Source organism: Carlito syrichta, unplaced genomic scaffold (assembly GCF_000164805.1).
Source record: "Carlito syrichta isolate Samal-C Ts95f unplaced genomic scaffold, Tarsius_syrichta-2.0.1 Scaffold307674, whole genome shotgun sequence".
Classification (NCBI taxonomy): Eukaryota; Metazoa; Chordata; class Mammalia; order Primates; family Tarsiidae; genus Carlito; species Carlito syrichta.
Window position 1 is genome coordinate 55,723 of NW_007251770.1, and position 24,756 is coordinate 80,478.

Consider the following 24,756-nt stretch of genomic DNA (forward strand, 5'->3'; position numbering starts at 1 on the left):
CACTGCACTCCAGTCTGGGCGACAGAGTAAGACTCCAACTCAAAAAAAAAAAAAAGATTTGATTGCTGAAGAGAAGGACACTACCAAAATAAGGAAAGATTACCAAAGGGAGCAAAATAGCTTCTGAAATAAAAATTCAAAGTAGACGATTAAGAGTGAGCACAGCTGACATTATATGCAAAGGCATTGTCATTATTGTTTTCAAAATCATTACAGTAAGTACAGTACTAAAGCATTCAAAAAAAGTTTTACATTGTGCTGAGCTCCTGAAATAAACTTTAATATGGAATAATTGCTTTCATTATGAAAATGCAGATATAAAATGAATTTGTATTTAGGTTTTAATAAAGTCAAATTGTATAGTCAAATAAAGAATGGCTGAAATGATCTGCAATATTAAAATCTTACCCAGTTATCTCTTTCTCTAATTCATCATTTTTCTTCATTTCTTGATCCAAATTATATTCCAGAGACTGTTTTAATTCAGTAAGCTTCTTTAATTGTTCTTTTTCATCCTCATACTTTGAAAAAAAATTTTTAATGAAAATTACTTTTAAAAATCTAGAGATACACTTCTTTCTCAGAAATATTTCTCACGAATTTATGAGAAATGTGTTTAAACAGTTTTATCAAATGTAGCTTATAAAGCTAATGTCAATAAAAACAGATTTCAAAAATAATGACATTTAAAAATAGTTCAAATTGACTTACACTTTCATCATTATCTTTTCTAGAACTTAAATTGCCACAATTTGTTAAAAATAGAGGCTTTTACACATAAAATACTAAGTGTTCATTAGAAAATTTAAAGAGCAATTATATTTACATTTTTGTTTCTAAATATTCCCTACAAACACTGTCATCAAGAGTGAAAGATATTCCAGGTTTTGTTCAATCATATCATACTAAGACAATTTTTGGAAAACTCCCATCTTGTTCTATCACATTTTTGATCCTCACCTAACTTCAGGATGAGGTAAATTTTCACGCTGTCTGTAAACATTCTTCCATGGGTTTTTATTTGTCCTTTTCTATTAAGCAGTTCTCTTTAAATAAAATTAAGTCTTCCCTATAGCAACATAACTTCTGCTTGATTCTTGTGGTTTTTCCATCATCTGGTTTTTCCCCTTTTGTTGGACTAATATTCTTTAATATGTGGTCTCATCTAGTGATCTATTTTTCATCACTTATGGTCTTCTTTTATACTAAAATCTGATTTTCTATCCTGCAATTCCTGTAACAACAATTCTGAGGGTCACCAAGGCCCTATTTTTTTAGTTATTAATCTGTTTTACTTCTCAGCAGCAACTGCCAGGAGTGAACACAACCTCCCCTCTACTCCTCTGACCCTTCACTATAAATGCAATAAACCTTGATGTTCAGTCCTGTCCCTTTCTATTCCTCTTTTAAAATCCTCCCAGAGCTTCTTAAAGCTCGTCTTCAACCCAGATTATTTAATCTACATCCCTAGCCCAGACCTCTTTATTGAGGTTTCTTCCCTCTAGTTCATATCCTATAGACAATATTGTCAAACACACTCTCATAAACCATTATGTGGTGTGGATTATTACTTTTATAGATAGCTAATCTTGTACATTTTATGTCCTCACCCTTATGATGTTGGCCAGTATATCTTGTCTTTTTTTTTCTTTTAAAATGCCAAACTTTTCCACAAAGGTCAGATTATCAATTGTTTGCCTTTGTTTTCTTTTGAATAATTTTCTTCTCCATAGACTCATGATCTTATGCAAGCCTTGTTCTAAAGTTTCTTTCAGATGCACACTCAACTATATCATTTGGAGGCTTGAGTCGTCAACTAGAGTTCTCTCTTTCCAATCCAGGTTCTTTGCTTAAATTGTGTCCATCAAATATCTTAACTCAGGCAGTCTCTGACTTGGTAATTCATAACATGAGAACCTTCTGGAGAATTTAGGGGCTATTGACTGTATTGGTTGAACACTGACCCTTACTAAACTTTTGATTCACAGGGTAGACTTCAAAGTGATTAATAATTCTGTACCATACTCCTAACTCATTTCTATGGGAATCTATGGAAAATTCCTCATTATTTTTTAATAAACAATGGATTTTTAGTACTCTTAAAAATGTTTTCCATTTCTGATACTTTAATATATTCCTGTATGACACATATGTAAGATTTCTCCTGGCACTCTCATTCACAGAAGACTCCTTATCAACATATTATTATGTCACTTGTATGAAAAGTATGCCAATAAAATGGGACTAATTTATATAAAATCTAGAAAAAATATTTTTCAGTGCTCCTGTGGCCATGGAAAAGGTCAGTCAACACAAATGTTCTAGTTCCCCTCATAGGACTATCTGTAAAACAGAATTTCATAAATGTAATGATTGTAGCTTAAAGAAACTTATTAATAGAAGCATCTATCCCATTGCAACATTGTAGTATTTGCAGTGCAATCTTCTGATATTCATTCCTACAAAGGAAAGCATGAATGACAGGAGAATCCTGTTCTGCTTAATAACCAGTTTTACAGTTTTCACTGTATATTAGTAAAGTGGCATCTTGGATTATATATCCATCTTTTCTGAGTTTGGACTGTTAAGGCTTTGAAAGACTGATGAACACAGGCGAATGGGAGAAAAGATAGTTTCTGAACCTACAATGCTAGGATCACTATGTTACTCTGTAATGTCTTGCTGGAGTAGCCATTTCTACTTTTTCACTGGCATCTCTTTTCTTCTTTAAAATCCAAAGAGAACAAAACATTTCATTGAGGAAAAAATGCTTGAAAAATGACATAGTATCCATTCTTGATAACAAAGTACAATGTTAACAACTATTTATTCTTAAAATCTCACTAAAGTTTTTAGATTACAAGAGAAATTCAATTTTTCAGATCAAATCATTACTCAAACTTTTCATAATTTCAAAAGATATTATAAAATATTAGCAAGACTCGAATTGACAGTTATATACTAGTGTCCAGAGCAGCATTATTCACAATAGCCAAAAGGTGAAAATAATCCAATTGTCCAACAAATTTTTTTTTTTAAATCCAAACACTTCTAGTTGCAAGTATTTGGGGTAAGAGATACTTAACCTGTACTACCAGAGAAAGAAAATTCCTTTTTAGTATAACAATAATTAAGAGATTTACTCACCAAACTTGCATTTAACAGTTTTTTCTGAAGCTGCTCAATTTTGTCCACTTGCTTTTTTATCGTAACTTTTAACTTAGAATTTTCTTTCTCAAGCCTAGAATGCATATTTTAAAATAATTATTCTCACAGATAAGTTCTGAAAAAAACCATGTAGTTTCTAAACAAATTTCTGAAGATATAATTACATAAGTTCTTAAATATTTCAAGAGTAGAGGATTTGGCAACTATCATTTTTCTAACTGTGTTTTGTGGATAATGTACAAAACTTAGAGACAATGTATAAAAATTATGCAACTTAAAATAGCTTAATGATAAAGTTTTCCCTTGGTTTCAACAGATGTATTTATTATCACAGTTGTTATAATCTCATACTACATTGTTTATTTGCCTTATAAATAATCAAGTTATTTTGTGTGCTGCTTTAAATCATACTTTTGCATGTGATCTTGTGTCCTCTCAGCACATCGTTCAGCTTCTGTGCGTTGATCCTGTTCTTCTTGCAACTAAAACAGGATAAAAAAAAAAAGTAGAGTACCTGATCTCAACCAGGTAAAGTGGAGACCAAAGAGAGGCCCAAACTTTACCTGTACAATGCCCACTTGTATACCTAATCCTGAACTGGATCCTACATCTTTAAAATAGAATATATTTTTAACAAATAAATAAAAACTTTTAAAAAAGAAAATATATGTAAAAGTGCACCAAAGTAGTAAAGCCTAAAAAAAATAAATTAATAATATAGTACAAATTTGCCTATCACCTGTTTCTGTAACTGAATTTTATTTCAACACAGCCACATCTCTCAACCTGCATATTGTTTATAGCTTCTTTTATGTTGGACTGCAGAATTGAGTTGCTGTGACATGGATCTTGTGGCTCACAAAGTCTAAAATAATACTATCAGATCTGTCACAAAAAAGTGTACCAAGCCCTCTCTAAGACCAGAACACAAAATTCATCTTGTTTTCAAAATATATTTTATCCAAAAAATACTCAGATTTACAAAGTTGATTAAATAGGGAAAGCCAGGAAATTACTTCATGGTAAACATACATATTTTGGATTCTAAGCATCACCACATCAACTGTAATTTTAAATATCTGTATGTTAATAACCATGGCTATGCCAGTTATTATAAAAATTAGCATGATAAGATGTTAGGTGATAAGCAGATATTTCATAGACTAGTTTGAGAGGCAGTGTTGACAGAGAAGCCTGAACCCCAGCTTCACCAGTTACTAGCTGTGTGACCTTGAGCAAATTAACTGTGTCACAGTTTCTTCATCTGTAAAATGGAAGAAGTAATAGTATCTACTTCACTAGAATGTTGAGAAGACTGAATTGCAGACTATATAAATAAGGTACTTAGAAAGTGTGTGGCACATAGTGAGATACATACATACACACACACACACACACACACACACACACACACACAATATTTTCTATTGGCATTATTATTTTTATTGTATTCTATGGTCTAATAAACTTTATATTTTAGGCAAGTGGCATGCCAATGAAAGTGGTCTCCTATAGCTGCAGTCAATCATTCTTCACACCACGGAAAATGGCAGCAAATGGGGAGCATGAAACCCAGAATGTGTTCCCGGTACTTTATAGAACTTTCACCAATTCCACTAGCCAACAGTACTTTTTTCCACTTGGAATAGTTTATAGCTTACTTTCTCTCTCTGCTACTCAGTGGGCAGTGATCATGTACTACAATGCAAACAGCACCTTCTGGATTGAGTAACATATAACTTACACGACCACCAAAGGTGGGCTAAAGCCACTGACCTGAAAATACTAGGCTCTATGGCTAAATAAAAGTTCCCAAATCAATTCATTCCCAGTAACTGTCTATGGAAACAATACTTGCACACGCATGTTTACTGCAGTATTGTTCACAACAGCAAGAACATGGAACCAACTGTGTCCACTGAAAGATGACTGAATTTTTTAAAATGTGGTACATATACATGATGGAATATTACACAGTCATAAAGAAGGACAAAATCATGAACTTCACAGCAACCTGGATGGACTCAGAATCTTTAACAATACTGAGCGATCTAAAATACTGTTTAACAGGAAAGAAGTCTCTCAACTTTTGTGAGGAATGATGTATAATTCTCAATTTTCCTAAGGGTAAATATTATAAGAAAAATAATGTATGTAATTATAAGAAAAGAATGGTAGAATAAAAGCCAGAGTTTAACAACTAGTGCATTATAAGGATAATAAAATTATAATAAAGTTAATTACAATGAAAATTAAAAGAGGGCTGTCCATTGAAATTAGTATCCTAAAACATTTTATATTATTTAACCAGTTATAGATTAACTGCTGACATGTTAAATTTCATACATACTTGACTTCTGACTTGACCTAATTTCTTCTTTAAATCTTGCATCTCATCTTCTAAATTAATACGATAACGTGACGTAACCTCTAGTGAAGCCTCTGACATAGATTGTTTTTTTAGGGTATCAGCCAGTTCTTGTTGAAGTTGTCTCACAGTTACCTGATAAGATATTTTTGTTACTGATTTCATAAATCATCTTATTACTAAATTATGTTAATAACACTTTAATATATATAACTTGAAAAATATTGCCACATACATCAATTCACTTTCTTTACCTTTGTGTACACATTCCTATTTACTGCTGAATTCAGTTAAAAACACAGAAAGTGTTACCTTTCTGTCACTTAAACAACAGATTCAGCCCGCTATTTATTCGTCCCCTGAGGAATATGCAATGCTTAACAACCTACTTAGGTCTCAAAAAGAAATGCGTATGTGAGGTTGGCACCGGTGGTGATAAATTCCACATTATGAAACTTTTTCTCTCTTTTTTTATTAGAAGCTCAATCAACTCCAGAGTTATTCACATATACAATCACCTGCTCAAATTCTGCCAACAGATTCCTGCCTCAGAATAAAAGTAGAATTCCAATGTCTTCGAGGCCCTAAGTAACCTAGCCTCCATCTCCCTCCCTGACCTCACTGTTACTCTCTCCCCATTCACTCCACTCCTGATATATGTGAATCCCGCCACCCCTCATTGTCTGAAAATGTGGATCCAATGCCAAACTGATACATCATAGATAACTACACCTATCTTTGTACTACACAAAGTTAAACCCAAATGAGGGTAATTGAGCATTGAAATGAAAATTATGAGCAAATTATCTGTAAAAATATTCAAAATAAATTACAAATACCAGTGGAAAGATGAAATCAAATATGGTTTTGCTGAAATTTATCACATTTCTGCCAAATTATAATAAAGTAGATGCCTTTAAAGAACTGAGAAGTTAGAATAATACATAATTTGAAATTGAAATATTTTCAGATTTAAGTCAAATTAACATGAATAAATATAAGATCATACCAATTAAAATATATAAAAAGCCACTGACAGAAAAGTATTACAAGATATAACAGTACACCACAGTTCATCTGGGAAATGTGGAATTAACCGTATGGTAACTCAATTTAATCTTAATTTCAAACTACTCATTTCAGGTACAAGCATCTCCATTTATCTGATTCCTCTTGGTCTTAAAATTTGGCAATATAAAGACATCGAAATGACTTCAGCAGTATAAAACCATATTATTAACATTAATTTTTCTCTATTAACAATTTGTTACTTAACCTTTTAAAATTTCACAGGTAATACTGTCTTTACTCAAAGTAAAGTGACTCAACTCTTTTATTTGCTGAAAACAAGGTATGTTTCTAAGTTGGTATAATAAATACATTTACTGCCTATTAATTTTTATATTAAATTACACTCAACATTTAGTCATAACCAAATATTACTTTACAATGCCTTTCGGGAAGATTGGAAAATATCTTTCTTGATACTTACCTCTCTTTCTGCTTTCTCATTTTCATACTGATACTGCCTTTCTTTTAAGTGATTACATTCACTGATCAACTCCTTATTTCTGTCTTCCAGCAGAAGACTGTGCTTTTCACTCTCAGCTTGAAGTCTCTGTACAATAGCATGAAACTGGTCTTGAATATCAGTGACTGTCCTTTCTTTAGTATCAGCTTTGTTGTGCGCATCATCCAATTGCTGTCGAAGCAACATATTTTCACTTTGCAGTTGAGATAACCTCTCCTCTACAGATTCCTGCTTTCCAATGTATTTATTCACTTTACCCTGTTCATTTTGATACTTTTGCTCAATTTCCTTCATCTGACACTGTGTTTGGCTAAGATCTCTTTGTACGCGTTCTAAAACCAAAGTCTTTTCTCTGAGAGCATCTCGTGTGTGATGGAGCTCAATTTCTAGGCTATTGAATTTACTTTCAGCTTTAGAAAGTTGTTGAGAAAGTACTTCATTGTTATCTTTTAGGTTAGACAAATCAAAATTCATTTTGTCCTGTAAACGAAACCATTCATCTCGTGCTCTCTGGAAAGCAAGATCTAGGTCTCTTTTTGATGTCTCACTTTGATCACGATCCTGTATAGCCACAGTCAGTCTGGAACGGTATGATTCAATTTCTGCTTCCAGTCTCTCCTTGTTTTGTTTTTCATTCTCCAGTTTAGAATTGAGCATTGTATTCTTAGCTGTCAGAGCACTAAGCTGTCCATCATACTGGAATACTGTTTTCGTTACTGTTTCCTCATTCAGTTTTATAGTCTTTTGAAGGTCATCATTCTTTTCTTTGACAATTTCAATGTCCTCAAAATATTTCTTTTCCTTTTCCTGGTTCTGAGATTTTATTGTGTCTATTTCCAGTCTTAGCATGGCAATTTCATCCTGCAACATGTGATTTTTTTGCAGCAGATCTTTATCTTCCTCATGACTATGAGAATCCTAAGTAAAACAAAGAAAACTTTTAGCCAGCACTCAATCAAATAACATGTTATTTCCTCTAAAATTAAAGAATACCCTGTGCATTTATACAATGAAGGGGTTGACACAAATGGATATCCAACTGGAAAGAAAACTTAGATCAAAAACTCAAACTTTACAGAGCATAAATTCCCAGAAGTTCAAAAATTTATTTGAAGACAATGAATCTATGAAAGTAAAAAAGAAACCACTAAAGAATTTTCAAGAAGAATCTCAGGATTGGGAAAGCCTCTCCTTGAATTACAAGCTAAAAGGCATAAAATAAAAGATTAATACATTTGACTACATTAAAAACACAGGGTTTAGACTCTGATATCTAACCTATGTGCCACCCACAGGAAGAGTCTAAATTCTGAATATATTGGGACAGATGAACTTGCCCAAACTTCTTTAAATTCCTTTTTCCTGAGAATATTCTATAGATATTCGGCTCTTCTAACATTCTAATAGTCAGTGCTAAGAATTACATTTATTGGTGAGTGATAAATCTAGGCATTGTACTAAGCACTTCTACATATATCACTGAACTCATTTAGTATCACAGTTCTGAAAAGGACAGGTTAAAAATATAAGCAAGTTGCAGGATTTTCTCATATTCTGACTCCATTTCTAGTACTCCTTCACCAAATCATAGTTACTTCTGTGGTGAAAATATACAAAAATAAAAGAAACTTTTTATTTCAAAACACTAGTGATAAATAAAATTTATAGAACTCTTTTAGAAAATCATGAGATTATCTGTTGCCTGCAATAATTTTTGTTTCCTCTTTGTAATGTTTTAAACAGTAAAAAATGTGAAATAGGGGCAAATACACTGAAGTATTTTACTAGGAACAAAACATTTATGAATAAGTTATCACTAAAATATATTATGGCATGTCATTGTTTTCAAAAGCTCTTTGTCCTGAAATTGAGATACCACTTGGAGATGTTTTTCTTCTCAGAAGTGAGGAGAATGAGACATGGCCACTGAACTGGTTATACTTGTCCTCCTTACCTGTCTGTAGAAGCAATAAACTAACCTCTCCATTAATATATCAAGAGGATTAAATCCCTTCCAAAAACTAAAACACTTACTATTAGTAGCAAGGAATTTGAGATTATGGATAGATCATCAATACCTATGGAAAATATTATAAAGCCTCTCCTTTGGATGAAGCCATTGTGAACACCATTACTTGACCACTGCAGACAAATGGAGTTGAATTAAGAATATTACTTTATCCAGTGGGCCAAAAATGCCACCACCACCACCTCCCCTAAATATATACATACATATATGGGTTTAAAAATCCTCAATACTTTTTTTTTAATTGAAAAAACAGGATTTATTGAGAGGACAGAAAAGCTCCCAGATCAGGAGAGGACCCAAGGGGGTTGCCCCAAAAATCCTCAGTACTTTTATTTTATTTGTTACCAAACAAAACAAGAATTTATTGAAAGCAGGTACTTTTCAGTAGTTCTGATTCTAACAAATCAGCTTAGAGATACCAAGATATCATTACTCAGAGTAAAAATATGTACAAAAATAGTAGGGAAAGGAGAATAAAACAACTTAAAAGAATTCAACTTGAACAGGATTGAATTACTAAAAATAATACCTAATACAAAAAGCCTGGGGCGAGGACTCTAGTTCCCCAATTCTTGAAACACAGCCCATGAATCTGTGGAGCAGAGGCTGGCTGGAGCATGAGGATCTCATGGCTGATCCACGTAATGAATCCTCAATACTTTTAAAGAGGCATATAGTTGGGTCTGTAGTATAAACATATACAAACACATACACACATATATTTGAAAATGACTAAAGAAAATACCTCTTTTTTTTGAGTCATTTCTATCTCTTTTTGTTTAGAAAGGTGATTGGTCAGAATCCCATCTTGTAACATTCTGGCATTCTGTTCTCGAGAAAGTTGCCTCTGAGTGTCATTTCGCTCTTGTACAACCTAGAGATACATTAAGTTTTGGTCTAAAAGCATTGGAAAAAAAGTCTGAAAGTTTAATTAAGAGTAGAACCTTTTTTTAAAAAGCATTAAAAAGAAGTAGTCTATTAAAACCCAAGTACCTTTATCCCTCAAGAAATACTTAAATTTTAACTGCGTAAATGATAACTAAATCCATCGAAGAGTAAAAACAGTTCTTAAATACAAGCATATATAGTATTGTGAAATAAAATTTCTTGTTGATGTTGGGTTTTTTTTTGTTTTTTGGGTTTTTTTTCAGTCAGTGTCTTGCTCTGTTGTCTAGACTGGAGTACAGTGGCATGATCAAGGCTCACCATAGCCTCAAACTCCTGAGCTCAAGCAATCCTCCCTTGTTAGCCTCCCGAGTAGCTGAAACTACAGGCATAAACCAACACACTGAGCTAATTTTTTTTTTATTTTTTGTAGAGACAGAGTTTCGCTATGTTGCCCAGGCTGGTCTAGAACTCCTGGGCTCAAGCGATCCGCCCACCTCGGCCTCCCAAAGTGCTGGGATTACAGGCATGAGACACCAAGCCCAGGCAAATAAAATTTATTTGCAAAACATTTAACTGGTTTCATTATAATTGTAAAGATTTTTAGACTGCATTTTAGAACAAAAATGCCCGTTACTGATTAAACTCGACTTATCCTCTATTCCTTCATTCAGAAAACATATTGAGCACCTATTAGATGTCAAGATTTATAATAAGCAGTGTTAGCTATATATGGCATAGGTCAGTTTAAGATAATATTTTTGATTTGTTTTAAACCTAAATAACATATATTAAATCAAAGGAATATTGTAAGTAATACTGATGAAATAAAGTTCACAATATGAAATTTTTACCAAAAATGAATTTACCTGATTCAAATTACTTCTTACAGTCCTCAACTCCATATCTAGTGATCTGAGATTCAGTTCAAGCTGCTGCTTGATTTCAATCTCTTTCCCAAACTGTTCTTCTTTTCTTCTTAACTGCTCCCTAATTTTTTCATATAACATATCAGCATTTCTTCTCTTCTCTTCTTCTTGCTTTAAGGCAAATCTGCAATTAAATATGATTACTTAAAATTTGTTTTGTTAGAAAATAAAAAGTCCATTTTGTGATCGGCCTCTTTATACTTTGGTTTATTAGCCTAATAAAATTTTTATATTCTTGAATATTTTTCCTTTCTAGTTCTCAGGTTTTTCATTTCTCACTTCAATCTCTTCCAAAGAACATATATGTTTGACAGGTAAGGATGAAAGAACATTCTGCTAATTAATAAGTTTCTGTTACTAGTACCTCTGGTAAATATTATAGAAAAGGATACTGGAAATGATTCAGTAAAGTTACAACTTGAAAATTACCTTTTTTCCCACACAGTAATAATTACTCCTCAAGCAGGACAGATCTTTTAAAGTTCACCAGTTTAAAAGAAGTTTCTGTTCATAAACAAGTTTACAAATTCATTAGAAATAAATCTTCATCTTTATGAAATACTGAAAGTATCCTTAAAAATGATTTACGTATAAAATAGCACCTTAAGATGTCTTTCATACAACACATACCTACTAGAATCCAAGACTATGTTAAGGGGTCTACTATCTGTTACGCCACACTTTTTATTAGTTGTTTGTTTGGTTTTTTTTGGGCTAACAATTTCAACATATTTTATTATGTTTTTAATAAACAATTTAAAAATCCCTTTTGGAATAAGACAGGCTCCAATATTTAATTAAACAATATAGAATATGTGTTTTCAACACAGAACTTTAATTTTATCTGTGTATAAAAGAGAGATGTTGAATACACTAATCAATAATCATTTTCTATTTTACTTTGTATTCTGGGTTAAAAAATGGTCATTTCATACTCTGTTGATTGAACTGTAAATCAACATAACCTTTCTTGAGAACAGTTTAGAAATATTGATCAAAGACCTTTTTAAAAACGTCCCATACTTTAATCAAATAATTCTATGTTGAAGAACTTATTCAAAGTAAACAGAAATGTAGGAAAAGATTTATATAAAATATGTTTCTTCCAGCATTAATTATAATTACAAAAGATTTTAAAACCCAAAATTCATTTGTTAAATAAATAGATTTCCATGTGGTGACTTCTATATAGCCATTAAAATTATTACTTTTTTAAAAAGTATTTAATTATTTGTAGAAGTATTCATAGTTAAAAACTTGTTATATTATTTCCAAGAATTTCATATTCCACAAGACTAAGAAGTTTTATCCTGTCAAACCCCACAATTCAGCAATTACAAAAATTCATCTACCTATCTTTATTATAAAGCAAATAGTTCAAACATTTCTTTAAAACTAGGATATCATACCTCAAAGTGCAGTGTTCTCGTTCCCATTCAACTTTTTGGTGCTCTAATTGTGATTTTATTTCTTTTGTTTCAGATAGTTCCTTTTGTAATACACTAACCTTATTTTCCATTTTTTTAAGTTTTACTGTGAGTAGTTCACAGTGATTTTTTTTAAGTTCTATTAATCTTTCACATGAAAGAACTGCATCCTGGATTTTCAATAGACTAACAGAGTCTGTATCAGAAAGAAAACAAGATAAAATATATGAGCTCTTTTTGCATAAAACAGACTACACATTTCAACTTCATACCGCTAATATATAAGTTCCCAAAGAAGGACTAGAAAAAAATTTTGAAGAAAAAAATGGCCAAAAACTTCCTAAACTTAATGAAAACTATAATCCCACAGATCCAGAAAGGATCTGGTTGGGAGAGAAGAAATGAAAGCATACTATTGCAATTTTCTTAGACCATATATGATACTGTTACTTGAAGATGAACTGTGGTAAGTTAAAATCATATACTAAAAAATACTAAAGCAGCCACTAAGATAATAAAATGGAGAGGTATAGCTAATAAGCAAAAAATAAATAAATAAAACTAAATCAGAAAAGTTACCTAACTAATCTAAAAGAAAGCATTAAAAAAAAAAAAGAAAAGAGCAACTAAGAACAGCTGGGACTAACAGAAGCAAACAGCATGATGACGACCAAACCTAACTATGTCAATAATCACATTATAAATGAAATATCTGAAAACCTTAATTAAAAGGCAGATTGTCAGACTGGATAAAAAAAAGCAAGATCCAACTATACTATGCTACCTATAAGAAGTGCACTTTAAATGTAAAGCCACAAATTGGTTAAAAGGATAGAAAAAGATATGTCATATCAACACCTGGCAAAAGAAGGCTGAACAGGAGTGGCTATATTAATACCAAAGTAGATTTCATAGCAAAAAATATTACCAACAATAAACAAGGTCATTTCACAATGATACAAGGTTCAATTAATCAAGGAGACATAACAATAGTAAATGTTTAGATATCTAATAACATAAGTTTGAAAATACATGAGGAAAAAATTGATAGAACTGCAAAAAGAAATAAACAAATTCACAAGTAAAGTATAAGACTTCAATACCCCTTACTCATGTGACAGAACAAGACGACAGAAAATCAGCAAAAACAGTGTAGATGATAACAATACCATTCTCAAGTACCCATGAAGCACTTATCAAAACAGGAAATATTCTAGACCATATAATAAGTCTTAATAAAATGAAGTCAAAAGGATTTGTGATATATAAAGTACGTTCCCTGACCACAAAGAAATCAAATCAGAAATCTGTAACAAAAATTTCTCTAGAAAAGTACTCAAATATTTGGAAGCTAAATAAAACACATCCAAATAAATTTGGGTCAAAGAAGTTATGAAAAGAGAAATTAGAAAGTATTGTGAACTGAATGAAAATGAAAATACAACATATCAGAATTTTATCGCTGAATGTCTCTATTAGAAGAGTCTGAAATTAATAATAACCTTGACTTCTACCTTAAGAAACTACAAAAAAGAAGAGCAAATTAAACCCAAAGAAAGCAGAGGAAAGAAAATAATAAACATCTGCTATAGTCTGAATGTTTGTGTCCTCTCCCCCAAAATTATTGGTTGAAACTTAATCAGAGATGATGGTACTAGGAGGTGGGGCTTTTGGGGGTGATATGTCATGGAGGCCAAACCCTTATGAATGGGATTAGTGCAGGAGACTTCAGAGAGTTAATTCACCCCTTCTGCCATGTAAAGACACATTGAAAAAGAAGGTATTTACGAAACAGGAATTGGTCCTTCATCAGAAACCAAATTTGCCTGAATTGATCTTGGACTTCACAGGCCCCATAACTGTGAGAAATCAATTTCTGTTGTTTATAAGCTGCCCAGTCGGTGGTATTTTGTTATAGCAGACCAATTGGACTATGATATTAAAGATTAAACCAATAAAACAGAAAAACAATAGGGAAAATCAATAAAACCAAACACTTTGAGGAGATCCATAAAAGTGTTAAACCTCTACCTGGTCAGGCTGACCAGGAAAAAGATACATATTATTAATAAAAGAAATGAGTACAGTGACAATATTACAGATTCTACAGATACTAAAAGAATAATAAGGCAATATTATGAACTTTATGTGAATAAACATGACAACTAAGATAAAATGGACAAATACTTTAAAAAATGAAAATTACCAAACTTCAGTCAAGAAAGAATAGATAACCTGAATCGCACCTTATATCTATAAAATAAAATAAAATCAGCCAGGCTTGGTGGCTCAGCCTGTAATTCCGCGCCTTTGGGAGGCTGAGGTGAGTGGATTGCCTGAGCCCAAGGGTTCAAGACCCGCCTGGGCAGGTGAGACCTCATCTCTACAATAAATCAAAAAATTAGCTGGGTGTGGTAGGCGCGCCTGTAATTACGGCTACTCAGAAGGCTGAGGCGGAAGGATCGCCGGAGCCCAGCAGGTCGAGGCTGCGGTGGCCGGGAGCGGCCACTGCACTCCAGTCTGGGTGACAGAGTAAGACTCCAACTCAAAATAAAATAAAATAAAATAAAATCATATTAAAAACCTTCCTGCCAAAAAAACTCCAGTCCCAGATAGCTACACTGATAAATTCTACCAAACATTATAGGAATAATATAATTCTACACAAACTCTCCCCCAAAAATAAAGAGAAGGTATATATCCCGACTCATTCTATAATGCTAACACTTCCCTGAACCAAAACCAGACAGTGACATTACAACAACAACAAAAAAACTCTCGCATGAACATAGATGTAAAAATTTAACCAACTTTTGAAGCAACCAACCTATCCTCCAATAGTTGAATGAATAAATAAGCTGTGGCACAGGAATACAATGAAATACTATTCAGGGCTAAAAAGAAATGACCTATCAAGCCATGAAAAGACGTGAGGGACCCTTAAATGCATATTGCCAAGTGGAAGAAGCAAATCTGAAGAGGCTCTATTTTGTATGATCCCAACTATATGACATTCTGAAAGAGGCAAAACTATGGATGCAGTAAAAAAAAAAAAAAAATCAGAGATTGCCACAGGTTGAGGAGGAGAGGAAAGGATAAATAGGCAGAGCACAGAATTTTTAAGGCAGTGAAAACACTTTGTATGACACTATAATGATGGATAAATGTCATTATACCTTTGTCCAAACCCATAGAATGTACAATACCAATGTAAACTATGAACTTTGGATGACTATGATGTGTAAACTATGATAGGTTGTAACAAATGTGCCACTCTGGTGAAGGATACTGATAATAAGGAAGACTAGGCTTGTATGGGGGTGTGGGGTGCATGGGTAATCTCTATACCTTCCTCCCAATTCTGCTGTGAACCTAAAACTGTTCTAAAAAAAAAAAAAGTCCTTAAAAAATGATAAACAAAACTTTAGCAAATCAAATCTAATAATATATTAAAAGAATAATGTATCATAAGCAAATGGGGTTTATCCCAGGAATACAAGGTTGGTTTAACATTCAAAACTTACTGTTACTCACCACATTAACAATCTAAAAAAGAAGAATCATATAATCATCTCAGTAGAGAGAGGCATTTGATAAAATTCAACATTCCTGACTAAAAAAAAAGAAACTCTCAGCAAAAAGAATACAAGGGAATATCTTCAGCATGATAAACAGTATACGATAAACCTACAGCTAGCATTATAATAAAAACCAAAAGCTTTCCCCATAAGATCAGAAACAACACAGGAATATCTGCTTTCACAACTTTTATTCAGCATCATACTAAAGATTCTAGCCAATGCAGTCAGGCAAGAAAAGGAAATAAAAGGCATCCAGGCTGAAAGGAAGAAGCAAAGCTGTCTTTATTCACAACCATGATCACAAAATAGGGTTGGGTGAACTCCAATTCGTGGGATAACTTCTTATTTCTATAAATAATGTTTTACTAGAACACCAGAATTAATGTATGTATTGTTTATGCTGTTCTCATGCTACAATGGCAGAGGTGCTAACTGCAACAGAGACAGTTTTGCCATAAGTCTAAAATATTTATTCTGTAGTAAGGCAGTAGTTTGAGAAAGAAAAAGTTTGACAGCTTTGGTCTATGCAGAAAATCTGATTGAATCTACCAAAAAATGCTACTAGAACTAATAAGTGAGTTTAGCAAGGTTAGAGGATATAAAATCAATGTACAAAAATCAATTGTATTTCTATATACTAGCTATAAATAATCAAATTAAAATTTTAAAGAATATAACCTACAACTTCATCAAAAAATAAAATACATATAAATATGATAAAATTTGGAAGGACTTAAACACTAAAAATATAAAATATTAGTGAGAAAATTAAATACAACCCATATAAATGAAGACATACACTTTGTCCAAGAATGAAAAGATTCATTATTGTTAAGATGCCAAAAGCCGGGCTCGGTGGCTCAGCCTGTAATCCCGTGCCTTTGGGAGGCTGAGGTGAGTGGACTGCCTGAGCCCGTGGGTTCAAGACCTGCCTGGGCAGCGAGACCTCATCTCTACAATAAATTTTAAAAAAAATCAGCCGGGCGTGGTAGCGCATGCCTGTAATTCCGGCTACTTGGAAGGCTGAGGCGGAAGGATTGCCAGAGCCCAGCAGGTCGAGGCTGCGGTGGCCGGGAGCGGCCACTGCGCTCCAGTCTGGTCGACAGAGTGAGACTCCAACTCAAAAAAAAAAAAAAAAGGTGCCAACTCCTTGGATTAATCTACAGATTCAACACAATCTCAATCTAATTCCCAGCAGGCCAGCAAACTTTTTAAAAAAATTAACAAATTGATTCTAAAATTCATATGAAAATGCAAAGGATGTACAACAGTCAAAATAACCCTGAAGAAAGTACAAAACTGGAGGGCTGATTTCAAGGATTAATATATATATATATAATATACTGTATATATATATATACAGTAATCAAAACAGTGTGATACTGATAAAGCTTGACTATCCCCTATTCAAAGTGTTTGGGACCGAAGTGTATCATATTTTGGAATTTTTTCTAATTTGGGAAAGTTTGCACACACATAATAAGATGTCTTGGAGATGGGACCCAAGTCTAAACATGAAATTCACCTGTTTCACATACACCTTATTCACATAGCCTAAAGATAATTTTATACAACACTCAATAATTTTCTGCAAAAAATGAAGTGTCTGTACATAAAGTCAGGTGTTAAATTTTCCACTTGTACTGTCATGTTGGCACTCAAAAAGTCTCAGAGTTTGGAGCAGTTTCGATTTTTAGATTAGGGATGCTCAACCTGAATACAAAGAAAGTCAAATATAGATGGTCCCCAAATCAAGATGGTTCAACTTACCAATGGGTTTACCTGTTATTAAATGGATTTTCAACTTACTAGAATATGACTCTACTGAGGAACAACTGTAGAACAATGGAAAACAAGAGAGAGTCCAGAAATAGACCCACACATACACAGCCAACTTAATTTTAACAAAGGCACAATGGTCATCAACTCACAGTACTGGAACAATTGGCTATCCTTATCCAAAAAATGAACTCAAGTCCTTAACTCACATGATATAAAAAAGGAACTCAAAATGGACCATAAATCTAAATGTAAGACCTAAAACTGTAAAACTTCTAGAAGAAAGCATAAGAGAAAATCCTTATGACCCTGTTTGCTAGGCAAATTTTTTTTAGATGTGACACAAAAAACAAATCCATAATTGAATAAACAGACAAATGGAATTTCATCAAAATGAAAAACTTCTGCTCTATAAAAGATACTATTAAGAGAACAATTAAAAATTAGCCAGGCATGGTAGTGTGTGCCTGTAGTTCCAGCTACTTGGAAGGCTGAGGTGGAAGGATCGCTGGAGCACAGCAAGTCGGCACTGGAGTAGCCATGAGTGTGCCACTGCACTCTAGTCTGGGCAACAGAGTGAAACTACAACTCAAAAAAAAAAAAAAAAAAGTCAAGCCACAATCTAGGGGGAAAAAAATCCTTGTGAAAAACATAGTTAATAAAGAAATAGCACCCAGAATATATAAAGAACTCTTAAAACTTAGTAAGAAAGCAGCAACCTAATTTTTTAAATGACAAAAGATTTGAAAAGATAGTTCACCAAAGAAAATAAATAGACACATGGAAAATAAGCACATGGAAGAATGGTGAACATTATTAGTTATTAGGGTAATACACCTTAAAGCCACAATTATATGCATAATATACACCTATCAAAAAGGTCAAATATTTAAAAATTGTTTTAAAACAGAAATACTAAGTGTTAGTTATAACACAGAGCTACTGGAACTGTCATATACTGCTGACAGCAATAGAAAATGGTACAAATACATAGACAAACAATTTAGCAGCTTCTGAATAAGGGACTATCAAGAGGATTGAGGAGACTTTCTGGGTAACAGATATGTTAACTATCTTGATTATGATGATGGCTTCACGTGTGTACACATATGTCAAAGCTTATCAAATTGTTACATATGTGCAGTTTATCTTGTATAAACTATACATCACTAAAGTTATTGCTTGCAGGAACAAACATCTAAGACACTGGCTAAGTCACAGAGAGAAAAGTGGGCATAGAATGATGCAAGATAAAGCTAGAGGACTGAGATCTTTAGCCTTACAGCAATGAGCAGTGAAAGTGGGTTTTAAGCAAGATTTGAATTCTTGGAAATTTACAATTATGATTGAAGAGTAGACCATGGTTTCAGGAGGTAGAGTAGCAGAAAAAACAGTTCTAAGGTTATTGTAGTATTCCAGGTGGGAGATACTGATAACCTGACCTTGGGTGAAAGCATAGAAGAGAAGCAGAGTTAACAAAAGGACTGGGAATACCATTCACACTGAGAAAAGTACAGTGCGATCATCATAGCACTTTGGCTGAGAGTATATAATACACAATAGTTCTTATATTTATCATAAAGCATATTTTTTAGATGAACATCACTATAACATATCCGTACAGGGCTAATGTATGTGTGCGTACATTACTATAAGATACGAAAAAAGGCCTTAAATTTATAAAATAGTCCTACCTTTATACTCCGTTCCAAGTTGTTCAATGAGTAACATCAAATTCTTATAATTAGAGGAAGGCAATTCACAATCCTCTGAGGCTGTTTCAGATGACTGAGTTAAATCATCAAAGTCATCCATAGAATATTTTTGGTTTTTTTCCTACAAAATAAGTAACACTGTTTTGAAATGTCCTTGAAACATTTACAGCATATACTAATTGTACATATATCCATCTTTTTATCTGATCAAAAAGACAGCTACTTCTTAATAGACCTGATTTTCATCAAAAGGAAAACTTTATCAATGGTTACTGTTTCTTAACCACTTTTTCAAAGGAAATGTTTTATAACAAGACACTCTATTTTTTCACTTTATCTCTTATAATGCATTTTTCAAACAGTAATAATTTTAATAAATTTTTTTTTACAATACCTCGTTATTTTCATCAGATGTTTTCTTTGGAGGCCTTTAAAGTAAAGAAACTCCATTCAGGCAAATAGCAAATATATAAAATACAAAGAATATCTAAAACTATTTCTTTATATAAGATCTCTGCATTGCTAATTTACTTACCTATTATAAAGTATATAGATAATTCTTTTTTACAGGTAATGTAAAATACAATAATTTTCTACAAGGGGATTAAAGTATAAACAGAAAGAGCAACATTAAGGGACAAAAAATTTACTACTGATAATATCTTTAACAAAGAATTAAATTTAGATCAAGTGATCTGAAAGTAAAAGCAAAAGGAAAAACATAACATTACTTGCATTATTTGATAGAAAGAAACATACCAGGAGTTTTTTTGTTATTGTCTTTTTACTGGCACTAAAACCTATTTGGAATATATTGCTTATATCCTTATATGAGGTAAACCCATTTTTAGTGATGACATTAGTTAGCTTCTTATATGAGGGGGGACCCCAAAAAACCTGAAATTTATTTATTAAAAATTGTCTATTCTTACATATTTAAACTTCAGTCACCTTCAAAGTATTCTCTGTTTGATGTAATACACCTATGGAGACAACTTTTCCAAGGCTCAAAACAGTTTTTTAACTCATCAATTTCTATGCCTTTTAGTGCTTCTGCCATTTTTTGTTTCATCTCCATTACATTGGCAAAATGTTTCCCTTTGAGGATTTTCATTAAGGGAAACAAAAAAATAGTCACTTGGGATGAGATCAGATGAATAGTGAGGGTGGGGAACAGTGGTCATGCTGTTTTGGCTAAAAACTGCTAAACACAGTGTGGTGTAGGCAGGTGCACTCATAAATCACTCATTAGGAAATGGGAAAATGCACTGAAAGAATCTCCAAAAAAAAAAAAATTCAATGACGCTGAAGGCAGCCTCTCACAACAATGCTAGCTGGTACACTGATGCCGATAGGTCCCTAGAACACTTCCCCAGCAGGGGAAGCCTGCACTACAAGGGGCCTGCCCTCCAAAAGATAATTCCAGGTTGTTTTTGTTTTTTATTTTGATCCCTCCCTTGTAGTTACTATGCATTATTCTAAGCACTGTAATGTATTAAACTCATTTTAATTCTCACAATTCTGTGAGATAGGTAACGTATCAGGTTTTTATAAAGGAAAAAACTAAGCACAGAAAGGCCAAGTAACTTGCCCAAGCCCATACAGCTGGCCAGTGGCGAATCCAGCATTGAAACCCAAGAAATCTGACACTAAAATATGTGTTTTGCTATGCTATATAATATTTATTTTCAAGTGTTTTTCAAGTTATATGATAGCAGATGAATCCATATTATCATTTGATTTCTGGCCATAACTATAAATAATAATTTCTGAATCTTGCAAATTTTTTTTAAATAAAAAGACTATACCAAGCCAATTTTGGAAACCTGCTTTCAGTAAACTATTTTATTTTTCCGAAAAAAAATTCATCAACAGGCATTGATTCTTCTATTTAGCTGTTTATTCACGCATTCAACAAATACTTATTGAGCACACAGTGCATGTCAATGACACCACTGGTAAAAGGACACATGGTTTTTATTCTTTAGAACTTTATAATCCAAAAGTAATAATCCCAAATAGACCGTTGACAGTTTGCTTATCTATTGTACATAAGAAAAATTCTTCCCTCTCCCAAAAATCTAAACAACTATAATGTTGATACACCTGATATTATAGAGTGCCTTACCAAATCATAGCTATTCATTATGCTACTGGCAAAGGCACTGTAATATACACAATTATTAAGGAATTTTCAAATTCTATGTACTATGGCTTAAGTATTTTATTATTATATGATTTTTAAAATTTATGTATAACAGTTTAACTTTTTGGTCATAATTTTTAGATTAAATTACATTAGAATATTCCATTTCTGAATCAATCCTGAAGGAACAATCTCTTACCATAAAACTATACTTGGATAGAAGTTCTAAGGACAATTGTTTACAATAAATCTTTAAAATATAACACATCAAGCTTTCTAATGGTTAGACATGGAAATTTTATTTATTTGTTTGTTTATTTACTTGGGCAGGGTCCTCCCAGGCTGAAGTGCAGTGTTGAGATCATAATTCGCTGCAGCCTCAAACTCCTGGGTTTAAGCAATTCTCCCAACTCAGCCTCTTGAGCAGCTGGGACTACAGGTGCATGCCATCACAGCTGGTTAATTTTTTTTTTTTTTTTGATTTGGAGTCTTACTCTGTCACCCAGACTGGAGTGCAGTGGCCGCTCCCGGCCACCGCAGCCTCGACCTGCTGGGCTCCAGCGATCCTTCCGCCTCAGCCTTCCAAGTAGCTGGAACTACAGGCGCGCGCTACCATGTCCGGCTAATTTTTTGATTTACTGTAGAGATGAGGTCTCACCAAGTTGCCCAGGTGGGTCTCGAAATTTTTAAAATTTTTTTGTAGAGACAGTGTCTTGCTAGGTTGCCCAGGTTGGTTTCATGCTCCTAGTCTCAAGCAATCCTCCTGTCTCAGCCTCCCAAAGTGCTGGCATTACAGCTATGAGCCACCATGCCCATACTCAAAATCAAATTTCATAAACATGTTCTTCTCCACTGAATCACTGCCAACAGCATACAAACACATTCCGAAAGCTTCTATTTTAAAAACAAAAAATGAGGCTGAGTGTAGTGACTCATGTCCGTTAACCCCAGCATTTTGAGAGGCTAGGGCTAGAGGACCATTTAAAGGCAGGAGTTTGAGACCAGCCTGGACAACAAAGCGTGACCCCCATCTTTATAAAAAAATAAGATGAAAAGTGAAAAACGAAAGAAAACTCCCTTGAATCCCACATTCTTCTTCACTTAACACCCACTTCTAGATTGCCCTTCCTTGTAAAGGTTCTCTGAAGAGTTATCTACACTTATCCATTACAGTCAGGGTTCCATGGTGACCAGTTACTAAAACTGCTCCTTGTCAAAGTCACTTGTCCTCATGTTAATACATCATTCACCAGCATTGATACAGCTGAGTATTCTCTAGCTTTAGAAGACTAAGTTATTCTATTTCCAGAAAAAAAAATTACTGCTAACATTCCTTCACAGGGAAACAAAGAACATAAAGATTTACCTTCCTTCAGGTTCATCTATTTCATTTAAACTGCTGTCATCATCCACTTGTAGACTACCAGTTAGTAAAGTGGCCTTTTCAAACACTGATGTAATCCTAGATTCTTTTGAGGTCCATTTTTCGTTGTCATTTTTCTTTACTTCCTTCATATGCAAGGCAGAACCACTACATTTAAAAAATCCACAAAAAGAAGGCAACATTTTGTGATAATTCCACTGGCAAATAATTTTTTTAAACAATTTTTGTAAAATTCCAACACTTTCCCATCTCCATTCATTAATTCAAAAAACGGCTAGGAAGTACCAAGAACATACAAGAAAATACGTATTCCCTGCTTGAAAAATACAGGTAAATATATAATTATGATAAAAAGTGATTTGTAAGAGTTGATATATAGGAAGTTATATCTGAGTACAAGAAAGGTTTTACATAAAAAACAAAACGTAAGAGAAGTTCACCATTCTACTTAGAAAATAGAATGCGAGCACAAAGATAGGTACATGGCATCTAGGTGTTTCCTAGAAACTTGAAACGTATAAAATACATGGAAACAAATAAGAGATGATTGCTACACTAGAAGGGTGGAGCTCACTCCCTATAAGCCATACCTTAGACATGGTGGCAATAAGATGTTCAGTTTTGTTTTTTAAATATTATAATGTTTAATTTAAGTGAAGTTTTTGAAATAGCATGAGGTACACAGAACATGAAAGAAACTGTGAAAAATTATTGGGGGAAATCTTACTTTTAAAATTCCTATATGTAATTATATAAAATTCTAAAGCAGCAATATTCTGATTAGTTATAATTTTGTATGAAAATAAAATAATTTGATAACTTTTATATGCTTTTAGCCTAGTATTTAATCCTAATATAAAAAGTTGAATTTTCCAGCAGAAAATTGTAATTACTTTTTTATGGAGTAAATACATGCATAAGAAAATCACCATCATATACCTACATAAACTCACAAAAAGAATGAAGTTTCCCACTGAAGATTATTATGAGTTGAACATGAGCCCCCCAAAATATAGAAAAACAGACAAAACTAACAATTATTTACCAAAAAAAAGATGCAGATAACTCTTCTGATTAAGACTAAGCATCTAAAGCAAGAGAGATCTTCCTAAAAGCAATTATTAAACAATTCCTCTTGACCCAAACTTCCAAAATAAGTCTACAATTCTGGAATACAAAATAGTTTTCATTTTGAACACAGTTGATGGAAGACAGCTTTTAAACAGAAAGCATCTGGTTAAAGTGGCCTCAAAGTTAAGAAAGGACTGACCTGTAGCCATGGTAACAAGTAGCCATGAACCAATTTTAAATCTAGTCAATCAGTCAATGGCCACAGGCCTCAATTACCAACCAATGTCAGCCGCTTGCTTCTGAAAGGCAGCCAACAAGCTCACTCCAATCAGCATACCTAGGAGTGCCAACCAATCCATAACACTCTTAATCAGATAAACATGCTGCTACAGATTATGTAAACCCACTTATGCCTCTGAAAGTCAGTCAATCCTTCAAGGCCACTCTTTTGTTTTTTGTTTATTTTTTTATTTTGAGTCAGAGTCTCACTCTGTCGTCCAAGCTGGAGTACACAGTGGCACAATCACAATTCACTGCACCTTCAAACTCCTGGGCTTAAGCAATCCTCCAGCCTCAGACTCCTGAATAGCTGGGACTGCAGGCATGTGCCACCACACCCAGCTAAGTTTGTGAATTTTTGTAGAGGTGAGATCTCGCTATGTTGCCCACGCTGGTCTCAAACTCCTGTGCTGAAGTGATCCTCCTGCCTCCGCCTCCCAAAGTCCTGGGATTATAGGCAAGAA

The 24,756-nt window shown here is 33.3% G+C and overlaps 1 protein-coding gene across 2 annotated transcripts in view; it reads right to left on the bottom strand.

Annotated features, from left to right (window-relative positions):
• ANKRD26 (ankyrin repeat domain 26) overlaps window positions 1-24,756 on the bottom strand; it is a 92,248-nt gene that overhangs the window by 21,171 nt on the left and 46,321 nt on the right. For both annotated transcript variants that reach the window (XM_008064538.2, XM_021715790.1), the window contains exons 18-28: window positions 22,925-23,089; window positions 19,807-19,840; window positions 19,392-19,533; window positions 12,320-12,533; window positions 10,851-11,034; window positions 9,842-9,970; window positions 7,029-7,985; window positions 5,519-5,671; window positions 3,580-3,650; window positions 3,148-3,241; window positions 409-521 (exon numbers count right to left, since the gene is read on the bottom strand). In XM_008064538.2, coding sequence (XP_008062729.1) covers window positions 409-521; window positions 3,148-3,241; window positions 3,580-3,650; window positions 5,519-5,671; window positions 7,029-7,985; window positions 9,842-9,970; window positions 10,851-11,034; window positions 12,320-12,533; window positions 19,392-19,533; window positions 19,807-19,840; window positions 22,925-23,089 — 2,256 coding nt within the window. The remainder of the gene's footprint in view (window positions 1-408; window positions 522-3,147; window positions 3,242-3,579; window positions 3,651-5,518; window positions 5,672-7,028; window positions 7,986-9,841; window positions 9,971-10,850; window positions 11,035-12,319; window positions 12,534-19,391; window positions 19,534-19,806; window positions 19,841-22,924; window positions 23,090-24,756) is intronic.